This window comes from Tinamus guttatus, unplaced genomic scaffold (assembly GCF_059628265.1).
Source record: "Tinamus guttatus ecotype Peru unplaced genomic scaffold, ASM5962826v1 Tinamus_guttatus_pri_ptg000710l, whole genome shotgun sequence".
In the NCBI taxonomy this organism is placed as follows: domain Eukaryota; kingdom Metazoa; phylum Chordata; class Aves; order Tinamiformes; family Tinamidae; genus Tinamus; species Tinamus guttatus.
The window spans coordinates 4,021,975-4,038,293 of NW_028289244.1; the positions used below are offsets into that span (position 1 = coordinate 4,021,975).

General features: G+C 39.7%; 1 protein-coding gene across 2 annotated transcripts; it reads right to left on the reverse strand.

Moving 5' to 3' along the window:
• Window positions 1-437: 437 nt before the first annotated feature.
• On the reverse strand, window positions 438-16,058 carry GFPT2 (glutamine--fructose-6-phosphate transaminase 2). 2 transcript variants are annotated; one of them, XM_088536751.1, is made up of 19 exons: window positions 16,007-16,046; window positions 11,182-11,289; window positions 10,458-10,556; window positions 9,682-9,807; window positions 9,059-9,117; window positions 8,480-8,614; window positions 7,588-7,649; window positions 6,466-6,545; window positions 6,064-6,181; window positions 5,216-5,379; window positions 4,650-4,745; window positions 4,442-4,539; window positions 3,993-4,113; window positions 3,491-3,648; window positions 3,238-3,352; window positions 2,512-2,639; window positions 1,737-1,904; window positions 1,190-1,351; window positions 438-607 (listed from the first exon to the last, which is right to left on the reverse strand). In XM_088536751.1, exons 1-19 carry the CDS (start codon window positions 16,011-16,013, stop codon window positions 563-565), a joined length of 2,049 nt encoding a protein of 682 aa, XP_088392877.1. In that variant the 5' UTR covers window positions 16,014-16,046; the 3' UTR covers window positions 438-562. The 2 variants fall into 2 exon arrangements, with proteins under 2 accessions (XP_088392877.1, XP_088392878.1); XM_088536752.1 differs by having other exon boundaries at window positions 537-607; window positions 6,064-6,225; window positions 6,462-6,545; window positions 16,007-16,058.
• Between the last annotated feature and the right edge of the window lie 261 nt (window positions 16,059-16,319).

A 16,319-nucleotide genomic window follows, 5' to 3' on the forward strand; every position in this document is an offset into this window, starting at 1 on the left:
ACAGATGCAAAGTGGGAGGGCAAGCTGAGGGGGAAGAGGGATAACAGATTTCTAGGTTGAGGCTGAAGTAGAAAAAACTAACAACCACACACAAGTGTCAACATATTGCTCAGATATTTACATTCTGAGCATTCAGAAATGCTACAGATCAGCAACATACATAAAAAATAACTTAAAAAAGCTATACAATTGTACTTATAAATACTATGTCTTTAAAACTAATTAAGTAGTGTAAGCTAAAAATGTTTCACAGTTGCTCTGATGAGAGCTATATATATTGCACAGTAGAAGAGTCCGTTTAATATACTGTATGTAAACAATGATTTTTATCTTCTCCTTTGGCAATTTCAGAACTTGAAAGAAATTTGCTGTGAGCAAAAGCACTTGGGTACAAGGCACATCAAAAGCTTTCAAAGCTGCATTAAAAGAAGATGAAGGCCTCTGACACTTTCCAGTTAGCACTATCCTTCTCTTAGGCAAACATGTACCTCTCAATTCAGAAAGACACATTTATAAAGGTGTAACTTAGATCTGGTGACAGAAACATCAGTATTCTTGGCTGTTATTCTACAGTAACAGATTTGGCCAGATTTCTTGGAAAGTCCACCTAAAATGAAAAGACAGACTTTCAGTATGACAGAGCAAAACTGACATTCTGCATCTAGCACTTCATTTCACACATGCTTTTTTAAGACTTCCTAATGTGTCTAGAGAGAGCAGAGCTCATTAACGCACACAAGAGACTACAGATCTGCAGATAATGACTCACTGTTGACTTCATCCTTGCTCCCAAAGCCCTCCTGACAAATACTGTTTTGGACAGGCTACCTTCTCAAAAGAGGTTCTACTACATTCTTACTGAGCAAGGGTCAAACTAAGCTGTTTGGGACACAGAATCCAAGTTGATGTGCAACATCGTATTTTAAGATTTAGTTGTCTGAAGAAGTCTAAACTGTATTCTTAACTCAAAACTATGCAAATTTTATTTGTGGCTTTGTTTTTAAGGATGCCAATTACAAAAAAAAAGCTGAAAAACCTGGCAATAAAGTGTCATTTCTAGAGTCACTAGCAGTGCCACTAGCTACTATCATAATTCTTTGAGGGATAGTTAAACAGCATTTCTAACACTTTACACTGGTAGCAGGCAGTTCAACTTTAACTGGATTGCCTAAACATAGGAGGCACTTACGTCATAACCTCTGAGAACAGCCAGGTGGAACGAAAGCAGTTGGAGAGGAATAACACTGAGGATTCCTTGAAGGCAGTCAACTGTATGAGGCAGCTCAATTGTTTTGTAGGCAAACTTTGAGCTTTCCGTGTCTTCTTTAGAACACAGAATAATTGGGCGACCCTGAAAGCAAGGTTTTAAAGCGTTACTAAAGATGTGGGTAGAACTGCTTTGAGATACTAGTTCCCAGCATGTCTGTAGCATGTTTGAAGACACTCAGTAGCTCACTAGAACAATCAGTCTTGCACAACAGTGTGAGTGACAAAAGCCATTATGTAAATGAGAATTTAATGTTTTCATCCTGTTGAGTCTTAACATTATTCCATTTGCTTCAAAACAAAAACCCAGCCACATGCTGCAGATTTTCCATTAATGACAAGTTATGATGCAGATACACTCACGTGCAACTTTTAACTAAAAATGTCCTATTTCTGAGGCATAATCATCAGCAATACACTTCAATGTGCACTTCTTTTTCCCAGTGACATTGCTTAAGTAAACAACTTACCTGTCGCGCAGTGATCTGTTGCAGAGCATTCTGGCATTTGGTGAAGCAAGGATCCTTCATTATCACCATGATAACAGGCATCTGTTTATCTATTAGGGCTAGCGGCCCATGTTTCAGCTCACCAGCTAAGATGCCTTCTGAATGCATATAGGTGATTTCTTTGATTTTCTAAAAAGAAAGATCCAGCAAGTTACTAAGAGATCAAATGAGGAACAAAGGCCACAAGAGCAACAAAGCATCAAGGCTACACATCTGCTACTTAAAGCAGACAAAGCAGAGTTTGCCCAGGTACTTGAATTTACAGATAAGCAAGAATGGGAGTAACCAAACTTTACAAACCAAACACCCAGCACAAACTTCAGTGACAAACACAAACTACTTTTAGCTTTTCCATCTTCTGTGAGACATGCCTAACATGAGACATGCATAACAAACATCCTTGCAAAAGATAGTTATCCAACTTAGCAGTTCCTTGCATGAGCATCTCATCTGAACACCAGTTCACTGTTTTATGATACTGTTTTCAGACAGTGCAGCATTTTAAGGTTTTGTTTTTCTTTAAATGCACTTAAACACTGCATTTGTTATAGGAAAGAAACAAAGACTGATAGTGTCTGCAGATTCAGCCGATATATGTGTTCAATCCAAGAGGACTAACTGCTCTAAGTTATAGAAAGAAACTTTATTGCAGCAGAATTAAGTATGAGAAAACTACATTGGAGAAAGCACAAAAGCTGATTTTAAATAATGTTCAAGGATTTCAAAAGGTTCATACCAGAGCTCCTTCTAGACAAGTGGCATAATTATATCCACGACCCATAACCAGCAATGATCTCTGCTTGTACAGTTCAAGAGCCAAATCGTGTATCTTCTCATCCAGGGACAAGACTTCTTTAATCATCTCTATCAGATCACATAAAAAGTACATATCAAAAATTCTATCAATTGGATGAAATAGTAATTATTAAATTGCTTGTTCAGTGATCTACTATGGCAAATATGTATAGCATAATTTAGCAGATAAAGTCAAAGTTGCAAAAATAAAGTATGTTGTGTCCAGCCTCATTTTCAGTAACGAATTTTCTATGCAAATTATTGGTCACAGCAATATCCATACTGTAGAAAAGTGGAATGCAAGTTTCTACCAACCGTCTTAACATTAATATTATTTTCCTTTTTATCAATACTGATTTCAAGTGGAAGGCTTTAAAAATATATATCAAATTAGGTCAAGGAATATATTTCAGACAGTGCTATTATCATTCAAAAACATAACCTATGAGATTTCCAATCTTCCTACCAATTTTCTTGAAACAGTACTCAAAACTGGCAAACAGCATAAAGCTATTAGATTTTCTTATATTGCCTAATCCTGGGGTGTTTGTGTGAAAAGGGGGTTAGAGTTAAATAAGGAAGCAGCAGTCTAAGGATCTCCAAATCATATTCTAAATTCTTCGAACATTCCCTCCCAGCCCTTTCCACTCCCAAATTATCAATATACCTGGCAGTGACTGTAGTCCACTAATAATTTCTTGCCTCCTTTTTTGCAAGGAAATTCTGTCTTCAGACATCATTAGGCCAAACATTACAAGAGACACAAACTGGCTGGTATAAGCCTGCAGACAAAGCAAAATATTTAGCAGCTACGCCTGCAGAGGAGTTAGCATGACCTCATTCTGAGGTTCCACAATTAAAATTTTAACTAGATTCCACAGTGGCGGAAGTATGAAAGTCAAACAGTGAACAGCCATTACCTTTGTGCTCGCCACACCTATCTCAGGGCCGGCATTGATATGTACACCACAGTCAGTCTCCCTGGATATTGAGCTTCCAACTGTGTTTGTGATGCCAACTGTTAGAGCACGACGTTCTTTACAATACCTCAAGGCCATAAGTGTATCTGCAGTTTCACCTAGAAAATATTTACATGTTGACTTTTAAGGCGGGCGCAGCATAATAAAGGTACCCAAGAAACTTAAACTACACTTGAAGTTACTGTGCAACTCTTGCTGTGCAAGAAATAATTGCTTTCACACTTAAAAATGCAAAAACACAAGCGAAAATCATGTTTACCACTCAGTCATTGTCTACATTTTTGAATCAAGTCTGAAAATTTTCATTCAGAACAGACAACCAGCTCATTACTATTGTCCCTCTGCAAGAGAAAGGAATACACTCATGCACACACACACACTTTTCCCTCCCTGCTTTCTAAATTTTTCCATCAGTTAAAGACAAATAGTAGAAGCAACTCACCCGACTGACTTATAAAAAAGCACACATCATCTCTGAATACAGGTGTGTTTCTATCCAGGAAGTCACTGGCAAGTTCCACCATCACAGGTAGCTCTGTTAATTCTTCCAGCACTTGTCGAGTCTGAATTTAGTCAGCACACAGCATTTATTAATATTGCCACCCACATCAATACAGATGTCTTTAGAGGGATAATGCAAGGGTGATCTAATTGAATCTAATTTTAGAAGTGTCACCAAAGCTTTAACACCAAGGTGAAGACAATACCTATAGCACAGCAGGTAATAGAAGCATAAAGAGTGGCATAAAAGGCAAAGTTGTAATAGCATAATAATTAAAAGTGTAATAGTGTCAGATCTAGGTACAAGGACAAGTATGAGATATAGAAAGGGGAAAAAGCCACAAATGAAGAGCTCATCTAAATATAGATATGTGGTAAAGCTGAACATACAGCTACTGCAGCATGGAAACTGGTCCCACAGCCAATAATGATCAGTCTTCTGCATCTTCTGATTTCTTTCAAATGATCTTTCAGACCACCCAACAGAACTACAATTATAACCAATAGAAAAACATACATTAATGCTGTAATTTTATTTTCTAGTTAATATATTCAAGTTTTGCCACCTAAAATAAGGCTTCAAGTTAAACTAAGTTACCTGTGCTGTTGGTAAAATTCACCCTGCCTCTCATAGTATTGACCACTGATTCTGGTTGTTCAAAAATTTCCTTCTGCATGAATGCACTGAAGTTACCTGTTTAGGAAAGCATTACATGGTCAAGTTCATGTACAGTTTGTTATTTCAAGTCTTTCATAAACAGAATTTTTAAGTTAAGCTGTGGTAGCAAACTGATTTAAGGATAGATGAGAAAAAAGAAAGGATAGGTACTTTGATGTATTAAGTTGTTTTCATTTTCCCTAAACTGACAGGGTATTTTAAGTTTTCTTTAAAAACTTCTTAAAAGTTATTTGTTTATAGGTCAACAGTCATAGTCGTAATATCATCATATTTATGTTAAAGTTCTCATTCAATAGCGAGATCAAAAAGTACCTAGAACTCTTCTGAGAATAAAAAATGGGCAGGGTCCCATTCTGCCCACCTTCTCCTTGATTACAAGCGCAGGAATTACCAATTCCCAGTACAAATACCACAAATCAGGCCTATTTACCTATACACTCAGTAGTTGTTCATCTTTGAATATACTGAATTACACTTTAACCCACCTTTCATTATTTGCTGCAATTCCATCTGCAAGGTCTGGATGGCCCGGGAAGGATCATCACTTGCTGAACGTTCAAGCCGATGAATTGAAAGTTTCCCATCAGTTACTGCTGCAATGTCATCATCTTCCAGGAAGATTACTCTGTTGGTGTGTTCAATGATAGCACTACAGGAAGAAAAGCAAAGCGAGACAAATGTGCCATTTCAGTAAGAGGTGGCAGCAACACTCCTCAAAGCCAGTTTTTATCCAGAGCCACTCAAGAGTCCTCTATGTTCCTCTTCAACATAACTATAGATAGAACCATCTTAAAGGAAATGGCTCCATCTGCTGCTCCTCCTGCACTCTAACAGGCATGGGTAGCAAAAAAACCTCAGGAACCACCATCTCACAGCAGCAAATTCCTAATGATCCTGCCTCCAAGTGTGGCAGGGTCTCCCACCAAGACCTGAGGTCAGGATTCTTGCTTTCAAGACAGAAGTGTGTTCCTGCTAAGATGGAACCACAACATTATTTTTTCCTCTGAGCCTCAGACAGCATTTCAGTGCCCCAGAACTCCAGAGTAGCCTATATGCTGCCCAAGTGCTTTACTGATGCTCTCAGTTTGCCTTCCTGCACAGGACTGGTTTTACACAGAAGGCAGAGACTAGTGATAAGCAGATATTGCACCTGCTCACAACTTAAGTACATGATAATTGCAAAGGCTTGACACCAGTATCTCAGCCTGTGGGCTCTATAAAGCCACCTAGAGAAGCAGCTATCCTGTCAGAACAGCTGCACTGCAACAAAACAATTAGAAGTGACATAGTTCTGGAAGTCTAGACAAAAGCAATGCTTTAAGTACTACACTACCTTGCATCTGAAGCAAAGAAAAATTCTACTGCCTTATCCCCAATGGCATGAAGGCAGGTAGAGCTGTCCAGTCTTTTCATTCGGGAATTACATATATTCTTTACGTTCTCAATGTTGCCTGTTAAAAAAAAAAAAAAAGAAATCTGAAACACAGACTCAAATCTGTTAGATTACAGACTACACAGACCAAAGGCATCACATCTATGTAGTTACACAGCACTGAGTCAAGAGGAACCAAGCAAAGGCTTTTATGAAATACATACAGAAGTACAAAAATAGAATATCTTGGTTACCAATTTGGGCCATCATCTACTTGTTCTATAATTCAGAAACTAATTAGCCTTACTTCTAATTATAGAGTGACAATAATCTTAGCAATAAGATAATTGAGTATCAACTTACATGTCCTATATAAAACAGGAATCTGATCAGTGGAAAGCTTGTACTTGCTTCTAACACCAATAAGCAGAGGGCTTCCTCTCCTACAAAGGAAACATTCACAAGTTTGCCAAGAGAAAGCTTCAGGCAGGAAAGTCAAAAAACATCTGCAAAGTTGAAGAAAAACATCCTATCTTGTCCCTAAAGGATGAGGGTAGAAGTTCATCTTAACTCCATTACCTTGCAAAAATTATACAGTTTTGTCTTGTTCTGTAAAATTCTCCAAACTCTACCTAAATAGAGGCCACATGCTTTGGTGAGTCATACTGCCCACCTCCTCTTCCCCAAATCTATATTCAGGTAGAGGAAGTTGCACCTCTGCTGTTTAAAGAAAAGCTGTTTCTCTGCCTGCCAAGTGAGCCAGCAATATACCCCTAGCATACTATTTCATCCTGTAGCCTTTTCAGCTCAGGATTGTCAGCCTTCATCACTGCTCCTCTGAAATTGTGGAATTTTAAGGTTTTTTTTTTTTTTTTTTTTTTTTAATATATGAGTCATATATTGCTAAAAACAAACAAACACAAAACACACAAAAAAACCTTTGTTGTGAGGCTGTAACAGACAAAGGGATAGACTACAGGAGTGAGTTTGTCAGTAGTAAGTTCTTCTGAGTGTCAACTAGATAATCACTAGCTAAAAGTGTAATTTGCATTAATCAAGAATACAACATCCAACTTGTTTTCATTACTGTGTTTGCATCCTCTGGAGTGAGGCATCATGTCTAATTTATTAAGCAAAAACCAAGTGAAAAAAAATACAGAGTCAGTGTTTTATGAAACCTAATCATTATGCACAATCACTGTAACTCTGATATGAAGTCTATAAAGCTCAAATTAAGTTAAATTTAACAGCTCAGTGGAGCTTTGCTGGATTTCATATAGATTCCAGTAGTACAGATACCCACCTACTGAATTCAAATAAAGCAAATACTTTTTTGTTCCCTGGTGAGAAGAGTTGGTCACACTATAAGTCTACTTAAAAATAAGACTTTTTTTAATTTCTTAAATAAGATTTAAGGGAAGAGATATTGGCAAGAACAAATATTTTACTAGCATGAATTAGATGTAAAAAGGATTTTTTACTCACCTAGTAGCAACAGCTTCACCTGGGTAATGAATGCTCTTGAAAACCAATGCAAAAGCACCTTCCTGAAATCATGCAGACAGATAAGAATAAAGTCCTAAGCAACTTATCTCAGTCATGTCTCATTAAACTGGGGCCCCTCTTCCCGAGACACCTCTAAGGGAAAGCTCATTACTATTATCAGGAATTCTCTTCCTGGAAGGCAGACTGCACCTTTAAAGGAATTAGTCAAGAAGCAGAACAACGGTCACATACAAGGCAACAGCTGAAAGCTCAGGAAGTGAACACTCGGGCAAGACACTTCAGCTTCTTTTATTTATAAAATAGCTTCCAGTGCAAGATCTCAGTACTCTTACTGGTAATAAACATAAAACATGTGTTCGCAAACTGCTTTTAATATGAACATGCAGCTAGGTTTTCCTCATTGCATCATGCAGTTACTCCTTCTAGTTTGAGAAAGCCCTCACACAACAACAGGATCATGCAATCAAACATAACATAGCCTTATTGCAGCTTGTAAACGTGACAAGCATTACTGCAACAAGAGCAAAAGCCTTCCTGCCTTACAAAGGGAAAAAAGTAACTGTCACTCCAGCATGAGACTGCAGGAAGGGGAGAATCATCTGCACAGTTTGAGGCACAAAAAGTTTACACTAAGTTTGTAATGCATCTATGAAAATATTTAAGGAGTTTTGATCTAATTTCTTGGTCTATTAGACATAATTTGAGAGTCAAGAAGCATTATTCACAACAACTTCTAAGGAGTATTGAAGATTGAAGATCTTGAAGATCCAAAAGCACAAATGCAAAATTAAGAAGCCTCACAGATAGCTTCCACAGATAGCACAAGGTAGGGGAGAAACTTGACACACATACAGAAAACCACACAACTTACCAATTGTTGAATAACTCTTTCTACCAAGGCTGAGAAACTGGTATCCTCACTCTCTCTGTTGTCATATACATATTTGATCAATTTGGCAATTGTTTCTGTGTCCGTTTCAGACTCAAATTCATAGCCTTTGCTCTCCTGAAATACCATACAGGAAAGTACTTTCAGCTTTGGGCAAGAAACAGAGCCTTTCAACTCTCTACTCAGAACTTTACACTGGAGTGGCACACATATCACAGTAAATAAAGACTTTCTCTGTGATGTGTAGTTTAGTCTTTTGGAAACACAGCAATAAGACTTGTTTGGGCTCCCTCCTGACTCGCTGGCAAGGAGAGGCTAACACATATACACACTTGCAAATGGTTTGAGCACAAAGCTGTCCTACCAGGAGGTATTTTGCATTTAGAAATACAAGAATGCCTTGCACTTCACCAGCTCCTGAGTATCTTTATGAAGCCTCCCTCAGACTACCATTTTACAGCTGATTTACTGAGAAAATTCAATTCAGATCCTAACAAAGTAATATCTGGTGGGTGGTAGGATATAGCTTATAGTTTTATAGTTAAGCTGCTATAAACTTACCAGAAATTTTCTCAGGTCCTTATAATTTGTAATGATTCCATTATGGATTACAACAAACTCTGAAAGAAAAGTAATGAAAAGCTAAGACACTTAACACTGCACATGAAGCAGAAGACTTAAACACTAGAAATGACTTACTACAGTAGCAAGGTCCCAGTTTATCATAGCATGCATAGAAGAATTCAGAGGCTTGGAAATGGTGAAGGTATGTACAGGTTGTTCCTAAGCATCAAGACCGTTTTAAACTACAGCTAGCAGAATAGCACCAGGTCACCTCTCAGGTGAGAAACCATGTGAATCTCCCTTTTCCAGCCCAGACAATCTGATGCACTTACACTCTCATTTGCAATGTCTCATTGTTGCAAAAATGTTGCCCACTGGCCTGAAAACTGGTACCAGTTTTCAGGCAAACTATCTCATTCATTTTTACAATATTATTTTAGCCATGGAAGAGATTCTATTTCATCACAGGAACATCTGATCTCAATAGTATTGCAACAATTCAGCCCTAGTATACAGAACAGATACCACAATACTAGTAAGACAACAGGCCATTTGTATTATGTAAACTCAACTATTTCAAATTCATACAGTTTAAGATGAATTACATCTTAAATACGTACCATTCTTTTTATCTGATCTCTGAGGGTGACTGTTTATTGCACTGGGTGCTCCATGAGTTGCCCAGCGAGTATGAGCAATTCCAAAGTGTGTTTCAAAAGCTGCTTTTGAATCCAGGCTGTCTTGTTCTACACACAAGAAAAAATTACCAAATATTAGAAGTTATGAGTGTGCTTGGGTGAGGCAAATTCAACTAATAAAACTCCAATGATTTTTACAGGCAAAAAAATTAAAAGCTATCTTCCACCCTCCTTTAAAATTATTTGCTCTCTTAACATTACACTTTAAATAGTTCAAGTTGCTAGGAATGACACTTGGTTTCATTCAGCCAATTCAGCATTTTTGGCCAATAACAGATAGGCTAACAAACCATATTAATATAAATATAAAAGCATTAAAACAAAGCTTTTTTCTCCATAGATGAAAGTGCTGTATAAAGCACACTGGTGACAGTCAGCTATTTAAATGCTAGTGTAAACTCTTTCATCTACCAAGCACAGTAATCACACAAGCAGCATAGCAAGGGACCCCAGGTCTTAAAGAACATGGCAGCAACCGAAGAGGGCAACAGACCAGTAATTTCACAGTACTGAAGATTAACTTGCTTTACAAATGCAGATTTGGGAGGCAAAAGCCATTTATAGCTCTCATTAAGTTATACAATGCAATTATTACTGGTAAAAATACAAAGATTAATTTCACAGTTTGAATTTCTGCTGAGATGTAGATATGCTATGAATAGGAAGCCAAGGAAAAGTGTAAGTTTTAAGACACTCACTGTACAATTCTTCTTCTAGGGCCTTTACTTTTCCTCTTTTCTTAACTAGTTTGATAAACCTTTCTTTATCTTCATTATTATTTCCATCAATTGCCACACCTACAATTTAGGGCACAATTACAAGTGTTATTTAAACCAAGAAAGATACTAGATGAAACAGGCTGAGAAGATACAGACACACACACAAATACAACAGTAACTCCAAAAATCATCTTCCAAAGTGAAGCCTGTCACTAGACTAGTGCATGTATATATTCAAATTAAACTACATCACACATATGTACATCCACAGCATAGATGAAAATATATATGAAAGTTATTTCAAATTTTGCCCAAGGACAGACATTTTGCATGATGCCATTAATTCAAACTAAAACAGATTTAGGTTTCCTTATCTTTTTACTAGAACACACATGCACAAGACAACTTGAGTCATAAACCACAGGGCCATACATGGAGGTGCTCTTCCTTACCCTGTTTGGTTTGCTCAGGCATGCTAAATCTCAACCACCATCAGATTACAGACCTAAACATCCGATTTAAAATCCCAAGGAAACCAAGAGAAGAAACTCCAAAAACCAAGGTAAGGGACTGTTTCAATTGGTAGTTATAAAACACAGGCAAACTAAACCAAACCCCAAGGATGCAGAAGTTAAAAGCCCATGAAAAGTCACACAAATAGCTATTTGTTGCTGACATTGATTTGTTGGGCAAGTTTTAATACCTGCAGAGTCATATCCTCTGTATTCCAATCTCTGCAATCCTTTTATCAGCGTCTCAAATATTTCCTTCCGAGTTCGAGGTACTCTGTAGTTCAGATAAGCAAAAATTCCTGTTTAAACAGAAAAGAGGAAGGGGTGAGGGGAGAGAGGAAAAAAAGTTTAGAGTTTGCAGCCCTTCAAATTGAATTTTAAAGCTATTAGAACATGAAGACATCCCAGGAGAACCCTACTTTCCCATTTATTTTAATTCTTACTATAGTGTTTTTAAATAGAAAGAAAAATATAACAACAATAAATGAATGCTGACCATTTTCATCAGGCAAGCACACCAGCTTTCACAGCCAGTTTCACTCTCCTCCTGATGTTACCCACCAAGAGTTAAGCATTTGAGAACGCGTAAGCAAAAAAAATCTACTTTTCATGAAAACCACAGCTGAAAATGGGAACAGTGTGATCTATTTCGTATCCAGATCTAAAACTAGACATTCAAAGAAGGAATATATTCACCAGTAGTAACACAAGGAGACTTTTGTAACCAAAGTCACAGCCCTGAATGCCCAGAAGTAGGTGGTCAGCACAACCAGCTATTTCTGCAAGGCTCCAGCTTCATCTGATACACACCAATCGCTTCAAAAAGACATGAGAATAGACATGAAAATATTATAAAGGACCAGCAGAAGTCAAAAGGATAGGACAACAAAGGGAGGAAAGAGAAGATACAGCACAGGGTCATCCAAAAAAAAAAAAAAAAAAAAAAAAAAAAACAAGCATTCAGCCTTGCACTGCCTCAACACAGCCCTGCCTGCCAATCCCAGCCTGACAGACATAAGATCCATTTACTCTCTGCACGTGATTCAGGCCACCCCTTACACAGAGGTCACAAATGATGTGAACCCACTGCTTTCTCCTTTGCAAAGGGACAGTCTAGTAGACTCCACAAATCAAATGACTGGCCTCTTCAAGAGAGACGGTATCAATAAAAGGTTGCTGTTGTTTTTAATACTATTCTCTCACTCTTCAGAGATAGGTAAGCCTTCTTTCCCCAAAAGTTTGGGGGGGGGGGGGGGGGAGTTGTTGTAACATTAGAAAAGGCATAATAAAAGGGTAGGCTGAAAACAAAACACACACATGTTGTTCCTTTTTCTGTTGATTATTCTTTCTGGGATTTCTGCATTTATAAGGATAGATTAGGCCTTGTTACTAACTCTTGAGAATATGTATCCCATCAGAAACTTCTAATTCCAATGTTCCAACAGTCTCTTTAATCAAACTATCAGAGGAAGTCAAACTACTGGAAAAAAAAAAAGGTAGCATTAGCAAAAACAGACTGCTGAGGTGACAGAGAGCCTAAGAGCATTACACTACTCTTGGAATGCATCTTGCAGGTATTCATGGTGGAAAATCCTTTCCTGTTACAGGGTTGAGATTTATGAGACTAATAATTTCCAGAGTGTCCAATATTAATGGAGCTATTAAGACAATAATTGCATTTAAAGAGATATTTAGGTATTTGAGCACCTTCTAAACACTGTTCATGGATACTTGGAAAATAATGCCTCCAGTTATATAGAGCCACCTTAGACTGAGAGCTTGTTGATCATTTTTCCAGATCAGCATTTACCCTTCTCTGGCACTAACCACGGACCTCAAGAGCAGCATTCTTCAAGACAAATTTCTCAACATCATTCCAAAACATTGCTACACACCTCACTTCAGATCCAGCTCTACTTTCTAGGCCAGATTTCACAATGTATTTAAGACACATCACGCTTTTATGTTCCATGTGGCATCTTTGACTCCGCAGAGCTCCAGGAAAACGCTTCCTTCGGGACTGTCTTTACAATGCTAGCAGTGTGCTGCAATTGTTAAAGGCTCCTTGTTCCTGGGGAACTCGAGCTGTGACTCCACACATGTGGACAGGAACAGCCAGAAGTCACTAGAGGCCATTACAGTGAAAGCAATAGCTGAGTTTGACTTGTCAAGGAATATATTACAAACTTTCAGTTAAACGAAATAAATCTTACTCTCAGCATGGCTTCCTTTATAATTTTGTTCTTCTGTTTCATGATTTACCCAGTTGCATATTTTCTTCCCTACTCCATCATTTTGGCTAGATTTAAAGTGCATTGCTCAACTCCTTTAGCAAGAACATTTGATAAAGACCTCTTGCAGCTTCATTCCTTCTGGAAGCACACCAAGGTGATTGAATCTTAGTTGAATCATTCTCAGAGAGGTCTGTGATACTACTATGGTACTGTGTAATGGCCTCCACAAGCCATTAGATGCCCTTTTCAACAGGGCTCACATCCCTACTCCCCAGGGGGGTTCTCAAGTAACTTTGGAGCCTAATATAATTCTGAAGTGATAAATATTAATTTCTTTATCGTCAGCACAGTATCAGCAAAGAAATATTTTCCTAACTTATTTATGTAGCATGGAATCCAGTGAAATTTAAGAAGCATTTTACTAAAGCATTGCTCTCAACCCAAATGCTACATCTACTCTCTGCATCTGGGGTTTCCACAACCTCAGGGTTGGCTCAGAAGCATCAAACAGATCTATCAGGTTACAGTTTACCTTTAAAATACGATAATCAAAATGGAAACCAACAGGTCATTAAGACACTATTAAAGCTGCCTTTAAATAGGTACACAGACTCAAAGTAAGGCTCTCCCTTTAGGCACGTACTGGGAGTTTAGAGATTCCCCTTTTCTCTCCAAGATAGAAAGTTGAGCATCAAAAATCTTGTAGAATTAAAAAAAAAAAAAAAAAAAACACAAACTTGTAATTGCAAAATTTTGCCAAAAAATCAAGAGGGCAGCCTATACCTACAGCCTGAGCAACAGTAATGATTTTTAAAGTAAAAGGAAGCCTCTGTTCAGTATTGAAGCAAGCATGTTTTTGATGTCACAAACTTAGTCCCAGATTCAGTTTCATTTCCTGATGATATGGTTTTTGATCTAAAAATTGGCAATGAGTTTAAGAACGTTTTACCTGTGTTTCTTATTCTAAACCCTGCATCACCTTTGCTCTACCGCATTTGCACGCATAAATGAGAATATTTAAAATTTGTTTCCTAAAAAGTATACTTAGGCCAATATTTAATGACCAGTTAAACCTCAAAAGGTATTAGAGAGAATGTTTAAATTGCTGATTGCGCAGAGGACCTCAAGAACTCCTACACTTCCTACAGCATATTCAGTAAAGCATGAAGATAAGGGATGCCTTTCTTGTTAAGAAACCCCATCTAGACCAGCTTGGATTTTTTAAAGAAATGCCTGGGAATCAGGTCAGTAACACCCCAAAACTTTTCCTTTCAGTACCATCTTAGTCCCTTTCTTTGGATGTTTACTCACTCTGCCAGCATGGAAGGTGCTTGGCCTTCAAGCATTGATGGGATCTTAATGTTGGCAACAAGCTAACACTACTCACTGCATTTCATATATTATCCTTTTCCGTTTCATACCGACTTACTCCACCCTAGGCGAGCCGTTCTACTCATATAATATTGCTAACACCTTGATTTCTCAATCAATATAGACCAGATGTGTTAAGCTTTACACATTCTATATCCTAATGGTTGCAATCAATACCTTTGGCTTACTTAGGCAAGGAGCCAAGTCTCTCACCTGAAGAGCCTTTGCTTCAGAGACAAACACAGCTCTTCTCGAGTTTGCTTTTTGTTGATAGCAAGTTACAAGTCACCCTGATGCTCTAACAGCATCATCTTGCACTTCCATTCAAGCAGAGGCCTCCTTCTAGATACCGTGGTCTTTTTGAAGTTACAATGATTAAAGGATATGAAAGCAAAGAAAAGATATCTAGCTCTGGAGATATATTTTGGGAGCAGCAGTTAGCTCCTGTTCAGTAGGCATCTCACAGAAGAGTTTTCACCAAAACTGCTAAGTTTTCTTCCCCCCCTTTCAGTGGAAGAATCATTTCAGACCCAAGAGAAAAGTTAAGTGAAGGGATAAGTATATTTTCACTAAAGTTTCCTCCATAACACACTATATTGCACTAGCAGCCTTTGAATCAAAGCTTTGATTTCCATCTCACCAGAGCACACCTAAGCAATTGTATGTATGTGCTACACAGATATCACCTTCCCCATCTCATCTTTATGAGGGAAAGGAAGGTGAATTAACTCACATGAGCCCACAATTCCACCTTTGCAGCCTTTGTTTGAAACCACAAGCTGCCTATCACCGTAGCTCAGTCCTACTCATGCCGAGCCCACAACACTTGGTTAGGAAACACAGAGCCAACAGCGGGAGAAGTCTGCACGTTGGCCAAAGCCAATGCTGGTCCAGGAGCAAACATCACCGAGGAGCCCAAACATCCCAAAAAAGGGGCAGTTGGGACCACCACAGTTTTGCTCACAAAAGCTAAGGCAAGCCAGCAGGACACTGGAAAGGAAGAAGGACTATGGGGGAAAAAAGGGGCACGTTTCTGAAAGGATGGTGGAGGTTTCACCATCACCTACCACCACAGGCACAGCCCAGAGCCAGCCCCGCTCCCCACGTCCCCACAAAATGGACGCAGCGCGGACGAGGCTCCGGAACCAGCGGCTGCCAGGAGGGGCAGGACGCCGGGCGCCTCACGCCTCCCCCCGGCACCCCCAGCCCGCCGCTATTAAATAAAAATAAAGCGGCTCTTGTGCCGTCCCCGCCGCAGCGCACCCCGACGGGGCACCGGACAGAGCGCGCTTTGTCCGCCGGCGCCTCGCGGCCGCCCGCAACGGGGCGGGAAGGGGCTCCCCGGGGCAGGGGGCTGCCCGCGGCGCCGCCTCCATCGCTCCCATCCCGGCCCGCCAGCACCGCCACTCACCGCACATGGTCGCGCCGCCCGGCCCTTCCCGTTGAGAGAAAACGAGCGCGACCGCCCCGCCACAGCCTCGCTCAGGGACTGCGGCCGCCGCGGCCGCCCCGGCTCTTATAGCGCGGCTGGCTCGGCCCCTGCCGCCGAGCTCATTGGCCGTGGGCGCCGGGGCTGCTCCGCTCCGGGCTCCGTGCGGAGCCGCCCGGGCGGGGCGAAGGGGCTGCGGCCGCCCCCCGCCCTGCCCCTCCGCCGAGCCCGGCCCCTCCGCCGAGCCCGGCCCGCCCGCGCTTCGTCCCCGCTCCGTCTCTCTGGAAGTGCCCGC

Excerpts from the sequence above, each read along its gene's own strand:
- GFPT2 (XM_088536752.1), bottom strand. Across the intron at positions 6,546-7,587 it reads GGTGAAGCTGTTGCTACTAG|GAGAGGAAGCCCTCTGCTTA; the intron begins GTGAGTAAAAAA and ends TTTCCTTTGTAG. Across the intron at positions 4,114-4,441 it reads GTTTCCATGCTGCAGTAGCT|ACTCGACAAGTGCTGGAAGA; the intron begins GTATGTTCAGCT and ends GACTAAATTCAG.